This window comes from Theobroma umbraticum, unplaced genomic scaffold, assembly GCF_002168275.2.
Source record: "Theobroma umbraticum cultivar Fairchild unplaced genomic scaffold, ASM216827v3 scaffold_50.0, whole genome shotgun sequence".
In the NCBI taxonomy this organism is placed as follows: domain Eukaryota; kingdom Viridiplantae; phylum Streptophyta; class Magnoliopsida; order Malvales; family Malvaceae; genus Theobroma; species Theobroma umbraticum.
Window position 1 is genome coordinate 7,251,298 of NW_018397261.1, and position 8,844 is coordinate 7,260,141.

The following is an 8,844-nucleotide window of genomic DNA, read 5'->3' on the forward strand; positions in this document are numbered from 1 at the left end:
GATCAAACAAGGCAAGTTGGTGTTATCCACATAGAAAAGATTTAAACAAAATTCTGATAACATATCATGGAACATTTTCTTTAGACCAAAAAAAAAATTCATCACATCAGACTAGTAATACAAACGTGGAAATTATATCAGACCACATAGCCTACTATTGGTCTTCTAGAATCACTGTTCACCTTATAAAATGACTGAACCAGCAAATGCTATGCATAGGATATCATTGAGCAAAAAGCCCATCAATCCTCCATTCCAGCCTTGTGTTTGCTGCAGAATTGTCTATCATTGGCCACTGGATGCCGTCAAGGATTTCTTCGATTTTCGACTGGTGAATATCTTGGTATAAAGGTTCTTGGTTCTAATTGCCAGCAAAACATCCAGACCAAATCCAATAACTGAGGCTATAGCCATTATGATAAACACAAGCCTATAACAATCGGCTCCCACACAGGTATTCCCACCTCCTGGTGTTGGAGTAGCCTGTGCATCATATAGATAGCCAGCAAGCAGGCCAGAGAAGAGGAAGGAACCAATGGGAAGGTTAAGGACTAAAATGTTGTAGAGCAGACCATAATATTTGAGCCCAAATAGTTCTGATGCAACAGGGACTGTCACTGCTAGACGGACTCCATAGCAGATGCCGACAACAATTGAACCAATGTAAAGGGAACCAGGCATAGCTAGTGCCATGAGAAGGAACCCAACTGCCATCAGGATCTGAGATGCTGCATTCCAAAGAGGCCTAGGTGTTCCAGCTTTCCTGCAGGTAGTTCAAAGCTCATAGTGAGTTTTAGTTGAAAAACTCATTCAATTAAACATACGGCACATCAATGCACATGGACTACAGTTATTACGAAAGAAAGTCATCTATCTTACAACAACATTTATGGCAAATCAACGCACATGGATACAGTCCTTGTGAAAGAAAGTCATCTCTCTTAACAACTATGTAAGCTTGCCTAATTAATCTATAAACATTAACAACGACAAGAAACAGTTGCTCAACCTTCAAGCTCCAATAAATGCATTCAACAAAGAGCATAGAAAAATGATTTAGAGGACGGCAAATATCAATACTGATGCGGATTACAATGCATATAGGCATCATCATCTGTGAAGTAAATACTCAGTCCAATAGCCCAATAATCCTATGAAGCTATCCAAAATGGCCAACTGAGAAAGATAGCAATGGTTTAAGATGCCTGCCAAGAGCTATGCTGTGAGCTCATCACATGACACCCATCGTGGGCATAGTTTTAACAAGGTTATCTCTCTCCTCCATCATCACACCATCCATTTCTCATATTAATTCACCTACTTTGCAACCAACACAACTTTTAGTTTCAACCATTCCCGAAACAAGAATCAAAAAACTCGCGGACAAGTAAAATTGCTGTAATTAGTGAAAGAGAGAGCAAATCACAATCAAGTCCACCAATTGATATTTAGTGCCAAAATTGTCAGCATCAAAGCATTAATATGGCGTCAGAGAGATGACAGGCAGAGGAAAAAAGGGGCAAAATCAAGGGATTTTTCATCAATTCATTGTCAAAATAAATGCGTTGTGGTCCTGCTTTTGTATGTGCACTTTAGCAAAAAAATAGCAAAACAATATGCCTTGTGCTTATGGCAGGGCTCTGCAAACTGAGCTCCATTTAAGCAACAAAAAGCTTTGCCTGTCCCACATTAATTGACCGTACGACATCCTTTGCTTCTAAAAAGCTAGAAATTTGATTAAGTAATGTAAATCACAAGAGAAAGCAACAGAATTTCGGGTAAATTTCATGTTGAAATCCACCCGTACCTGGGTTGAGATCAGATTTTCTTAGTTACAAAGAAACCAATACCCCTTAAAAGAGAGAGAGAAAGAAACCTAGCCTAGTTATCAAAAGCATATTAAGTGAGGAGTCCCTTTCTTTCTTTGAGAAATTATCCAGAATCTTCTTCCATCAAAAATTTGTTTAGTAATCCAATAAAATAAGTGAAAAGATTTGACCAAACTAAAAATAGAGAATTCCTGTGACAGATCAAAAGACAATGAACAGGGCTGCATCAAAAGATTTTTTTTTTGTTCATTTCATGAAGGCAACAATGGACTTGGAAATGTTAGAAAAAGCCTAAAAGGTGTCAAGTTGCATGGTACCACACGGGGACGACATAGACCTAGTCTCTCCATGGCGATAAATAAATGAATAAAAGCAATATGAATCCAACCGAAAAGATCCTAATGGAACGAAATGTCAAAATCAAGAAGAAAATTGAGTTTGGCCAAGGGAATAAAGCTTACTTGAGAAAATACTCCGAAACTGAACCCGAAATAATCCGGCCAAAAAAGCCCCAAATGCTTGTCAGCGAGACGAAAATCGAAACATCGGCGCGTCCAAGGGCTAACCCAATCTGCGCCATGTTATTCATCACCGCCATGCCTGTTCCCACCCCACACAAAAACGAAACAAACAAAACCCAAAAGTCCCAGGTCGTCATCGCCTCGAACATCGTGTGGTCCTCTCCTAACTTCGGCCTACTCTTTTCCACCACCGCCACCTCTTCCTCCACCGCCACAGCAGCAGCCGCCACTTCCTCCTCCTCCTCTGTAACAATCTCCGCTTTCCTTGCCGCCGTAGCTTCCTCTTTCAGCAACGGTTCCTGTCGCTCCATGTCAGCTTCGAACCCGACCAAACGCCAACTCTTTACAAAAGAATAAACTGGAACTGCCAACGGACTAGCTAATAAAATAAAGAGAATAACCGCAAAAACGAGCGAAAAAACTTGATTGGTCGAACCGATGAAATCGTAAACTAAAAGATAAACGGCGACTACGACGGCTACTATGTTAAATATTGCGAAATAGCGGGTTTCTTCCTTCTCTGCCGCAACGGAGGCGGTTTGGGGGATTTCATGGAGGAAGAAGATGGCCGTGAGGCAAACGGCGAAGGGGATGACTGCGAGCATGATGAGGAATTTGGCGGGGTCGTTGGAGAACAGTGCGGAGCAGAGGTCGGTGAAGATGGCGGTGCTGAGACCGACATAGCCTTTTAAGATGCCGGATACTGGGCCACGGTTGCGGCGGAAGTTGCGGATGCAAGTTACTAACACCGCCGTGTTCATCCATGTTGTGCTGTTGCCTCCCATGCACAGGAATATGCACATCTGTAAGTAGCAAAATCGAAAAATTAGAAATTTTTGTTGAACTTGTAGAGATCTTCAACAGTGAAAATAGTCATTGTCTTGGGAATTGTGTTTCGAAGGTGAATGACATTAATTTTTACTAGAAATTTCTGAAATTTCTAATACTATTGAAACCATCTAGTCATTCAGAACAATAAACAAGCTAGTCCAAAAATGGGACTTTAGAGTAAGCAGTACTTTTTGTAATCAATTATATATAACAGCAATGTTACAAAACCAATTCAAAGCAAGATAAATTGAACAAAGATAAAACCTGTTTTTCGTGAGTGTAATTAGCACTCTTTAGCCCAAATGCTTAAAAGATTAGTTTTCCACACTAATGCATTATTGCATTTGCGTGCATACCTGCCAGTAAGGAAGTGGTTGAATCTTCTGACTGACGACGAGCCATTGAGCACCATAACCTATCAACCCTTCAATGGAACCAATAAGGAGAATAACCGGGGTGGGCAAACGATCAGAGGCAACGCCAGCCAGGAGACCAAAAGCCTTACCAACATCTTTAGCCACAGACAAATTGTTAAGCTCGAGCTGGGTAAGGTTCATAAGCGTCTTGATAGCATCAGAGTAGTTCGAAAAAGTGTAGTTATTGCCTGAAATGGCCTGAACCCATACGGCAGACACGAAGCCTAGCCATTTCCAGGCACTGAACGTGTAAGTTTCTCGAAACCTCATCAACCTCGAAGCTGTTTAAACAAAGGCAAACCCAACAAAAACAATGAAGGTTGTTGGGGAGTGCTTGGAGTCTGAGGTTTTGGGATATGGGGCGGGTAGGCAGGCTTGGGTATTTAAAGTTAAGATATTTGTGAATAAAGCAAGGGGCTTTGGTTGAGAACCGTAGCCACGACGTCGACGCTTACGGTTCGGCTTTTGTTTTGCTTGCAGGTATAATCTACGGTATGGTGGTGGCGGTGTTGAGTGTTTTTATATTTAATCATTTTTTACGGTAATTATTTGTTATTGACTGGACTCGGTTCGGGTAAAGTTCCTCGGTATACGGTTCGTTAGATTTCCATGGCTTCGTCGGAGGATTGCTCGAATTATAGACGTGTGGCTGCAGTTATTGACTTGTTGGCTTCCTGATTTTTTCTATGGTGGGGACAATTGCAACTGGATTCACTCACAACACATCCGTAAAAGAATGATTTCCATCCTTTTAAGTATAATTGGTTTCCTTACCAGTACATTATCTGATCACTAAAGTTGCCCAAAGCTTTGTATTTAATTTTATTACATGATAATTGTAATTATATGAATTTTAAGACCAAATTTCATGCTAATAGTATACCAAATGCTTATAAGAAAAAGCAAAACATTTTGTCTTTGTAGATCGAGAAGGAAAGAAATTCGGGGGACCAAAAGGACTTTTGCCAAAAAAAAAAAGAAAGGCATCGTTTCCAAAAAGAGTGAGGCAAACTTATCAGTGAATGAATGTGTCCATTCCATCTACATCATTGATATTCAATATTGACACTGAGAGGCAGGATAGAGCCCTTAATTTATGTTGAATTTACTTCATGCTCACGTACAGTCAGATGACTATGAGTGAAAGAAATACATACAAAGAAAAATCCAACCAGAATTTTAAAAAAATGGTGAAAAAAAAAAGTGAAAAAGTGTGGAGGGATTTCCGTTTTTTTTTTTTAAGAAATAGTTACGGGCTTAAAGTCATGGCTCATCTACTTTTCAAACTTGGAAAGGTAAGGCCTCGGCATGTGCGGGGTGAGGGCATTGGCATGTCGAGTGGATTAGCACCCAGGCAAAAGTGTGTTGATATTCCTGGGAGTCTTTGGCAGCACACCGTATTAAGTTTTAGTCAACCGTACAAGGAAACGTTTTGGTTTTGGTTTTGGTTTTGGTTTATCTATGGCTCTGCATTAACGCAGATTGTGATTTTGTCTTGACCTTTTTCTACAAAAAGAAAAACACAATGGGAATTGGGTGGTAGCTTAATTTCATTATTTTGACCCAACCGATTTAAATATTATTATTGTAGATCACAAAAATACCAGTGCTTAGTTTTCTTATTTTCTAAGCAGGCCATGTCCTTCGGGGTATCAAAATCCTAATTTTTGGGTAATTTTTAATTATAAAATAAAGAATATGCATACCAAATTTGACAAAGAATTTTAACGAATTAAACAGAAAAAAAAGGAATTAAATAAGGAAGAATATGTTTCAGAATATTCGCCCCCAGGTACCTAGGTATGGCTGCGTCGACATTCCTTTAAAGACATACGACAAATAGAGCTGTACATTACTTTCAAAAGAGGAAGAAAGATACATTTTGGGTCAATAACCTTACAAAAAAAGATGAAGCCATTGTGAAAAAATCATACTGCTTAAATTTTAAAAAAATGGTTAATAAATTTATTCTTAGATTGATTCTTACACTGTTGGACTTTGGCGGTGACAGAGAAGATAAGGATCCCAAAAAACTTATCATGATACGATATCTGCATTATAGATGTGGGACTCTTATAAGCCCGGGTCCTTATTACCTTACAAAAGACAGCCACTGCCGGTTCCGTGACCATGCTTCCAACTTTATGGATTATTGTTAAGAACATTACCGTACAACAAAATTAATTCACGAAACCAAATTGTTTACCCATAATTTTATTCATTATCCCGAGTGTTATTCTACTTATTCTTTTTCAAATTTCTTCTTAATTTTATTTTGTTGTTTGTTTATTCTTTACATTTTATTTCTTATCATCTATCACAACATATCTTATTCACTTATGTATACCATTATCTCTTTTTATCATAATAATTCTTACACAAAATCATGTGAAGATTGAAAATTTCATTAATAGTTGTTGGCAAGTTTATTTTCAAATTTCTATGATTTTAAGCAGATATTAATCATTAAAATAATGAAATAATAATAATAAATTAAAGTTTAATTTTTGATTATTTGTACCACGTCGGGGTAATTTTAGATTTTAACAGTTCATTTTATGTATTTAACTTTTGCTACGTACATAAATTTTCTCAACATCGGTATAAAACGAAAGCCAAAGGGGACTTGCGTTTCAAAATTTGGTTGTAAGTAACAATCTAAGCCACTGGGAATTCTTAACGGGGATAGAGAAAGATTGTAGGTGCAAAAATTGACTTGTAAATCTTATCTTATGTGAACGGTGAGTATTAAATTTGGTCTGCGTTGTATGATCAGATGGGATTGGGTTGTCTGGAGCTGTTGCATTCATGAAACAGTAAAAGAATCTAATTCAAAATTTATATGGACCCGACCATGGACGGTGTCGATCACCGCAAGGAAAATTGGTCCCAGGCCAACTTGCTTATCAGGGAAATTATTGATAAGAAGGCACTATTATGTAGGTACGGTTCGTCGTACTATTAAATTATGTAATGCCAAAGTTGTCTTTATCAAAGTTGGAAAAGAAGAAACATGCGTCTTAATTAGGATATATATAAATAAATATATATATATGTATTTTTTTGTTTCAATCAATCACAATTTTTGACTCTCATCTTTTAATTGATTGCAAAAATCTTTCTTTTCAAAAGTGTTTCTGATCTAGTCCTGAAACGTTTAAGACAAATGGGAGATCTTGATCTATTCTATGACACACTGGTGATAACTAATGGAAAGGAAAAAAAAATGAAATCTATGAATGCCTTCAGTCATTTTATATATTTTTTTATAAAAATTTAAAAAATTTTAAATTATTTAACAAAATTTAAATGAATTTTTGTGTTTTATTATATTTAATAAAATTTTTATATTTTTATTTTAAATTAAATAAATTTTTATAATTAATGATTAACTGATTATGTTAGTTAAAATATCACTTATCATTTTATACTTAGTGTTACATGATATTGAATGATATATGATATTTTGACTATCAATAATTAATTATAAAATTTTATTTTATTTATAAAATATATATATATATTTGATTAATAGAAAAAAAATTTAAATTTATTTTAATTTTTTTAATAATTTAGATAATTTTTAAATATTATGTTTTTTCTTATAATTTTATGTCATATTTAATTTATGTTATAGTAAAAAATGGTAACTCTTAATATGAATAAAATACGTATGATGCAAAATTATTAATTAAAAAACAAACAAGCATCAAAGGGAAATCAAGATCTATTGGAAAGTTAACCTTATCATCCAAACATTTTTGGTGCATGAACCGTAGGATAATGTATCTGAACACTTTTTTTAAAAAAAAAATTTGAGTCAGATTGGATCGTGTTTCATGCCTACTTTTCTCTAGCAAGTTGATTAAAGAATTTTGCTTTCCTCGGTTGAGAGTGGGTTTGCATGTTTCCGGCGCCTTGCTTACGAAGAACTTTTGATTGGATTGAGGGAATCCCCAACAGAAAAAAAGGGCAAAGGGCTGAAATATGAATTCTTTTTTGTTTTCATTTGAAGATAGACCTATCGAAAAGAAATGGCAAAGGGATGAGCCAGCTGGCTTGTTTTGGCACCATGTGCTCATGTTCTTAGCCAATTTTCCCTGGTGGGGCACCATTGAAGGACATCGGTCCAGCGGCCATAGCTAGGAGCCAAAGGTCACTTCGAAACAAAGCAAACCTGAGACGTTGTTTTCGTTTTTCATGCGTGAATAGCTTTAGCTATTTATTCATAAAGACCAAAATGATCCAAAAACACAAGTAGCATAACTGTGTCGACACGGCCACAAGTTATTTTCAACAAGGGGAAGGAAAGATCAGTTGATACTTAATTAGGGCATGCTGCTGCTGCTACCGTGCTACGATCTCTTAGGTCCAAGGATATTATTCCTCCGTTCTGTGTTTAAGCCGTCTTCGTTTTGCTTTGGCCAACTATACACGGAAACCATCATGCAAAAGAGAACCATCATTTTAATATGAAATAGTATTGCATTTTGTGTAGGAATTCTCTTTCTTTGGAAATTATGTCTCTTGTTGTTGAATTGATGAGCACCACACGTTTCCTTATCGATGAAGATCTATGTATGAAACTTTCCCAATGTTGCGAATCTTTTACATGTTTTCCTTGTCGTTGAGCATTTTCTTGGTGCTAGAAGCAAAGACCACCTGCCCCAAAACGAAGGTCAAGCTAGCTGCAGTTATGCATGTGTAGGTTTTGTTATAAAAATCACAAGCAACCTCACCATTAAAGTTCTGTTGCATCAATATTCAAGCATGTGAGGGAAATACAGAACACATACAAATCGTGTGGCCTAAAACAAGAAGTACAGTTGGATTTTTTTTTTCTTGTATTCTCGAAATTCAAAAAAAATTTTAAATATTTGATTCATTAATTGATATATAATATTTTTAATAAATAACAAGATTTAAATTTTTAGTTTTTCAAATCTAAAAAAAAAAAATTAAGAGATGGTCATAAGATCACATTAACCACAAAAATATTATTAAGTTTATAACTTTGTACTAGCATTTATTCATAAATAATTTTGCGGATAATCAATTCCTAATCATGTTTCCTCTTTTGTAAAATAAATAAAAAATAAAAAAAAATCAATCAAACCGAACGTAACTAAATAAACAAAATGCAAGTTGCTATGGTCCTTGATTTTTTGAATCCCTTTTTGCTATAATATATGCTTAAAAAAATAAAATTAAACTAATGTTTCATCATGAATCATGCATGTGTAATGC

At 35.9% G+C, this 8,844-nt stretch overlaps 1 protein-coding gene across 1 annotated transcript; it reads right to left on the reverse strand.

Moving 5' to 3' along the window:
• Nucleotides 1-4,336, reverse strand: LOC110418436 (protein NUCLEAR FUSION DEFECTIVE 4-like). Its single transcript, XM_021431160.2, has 3 exons — nucleotides 3,538-4,336; nucleotides 2,291-3,153; nucleotides 1-763 (listed from the first exon to the last, which is right to left on the reverse strand). Exons 1-3 carry the CDS (start codon nucleotides 3,865-3,867, stop codon nucleotides 286-288), a joined length of 1,671 nt encoding a protein of 556 aa, XP_021286835.1. The 5' UTR covers nucleotides 3,868-4,336; the 3' UTR covers nucleotides 1-285.
• Nucleotides 4,337-8,844: the final 4,508 nt, after the last annotated feature.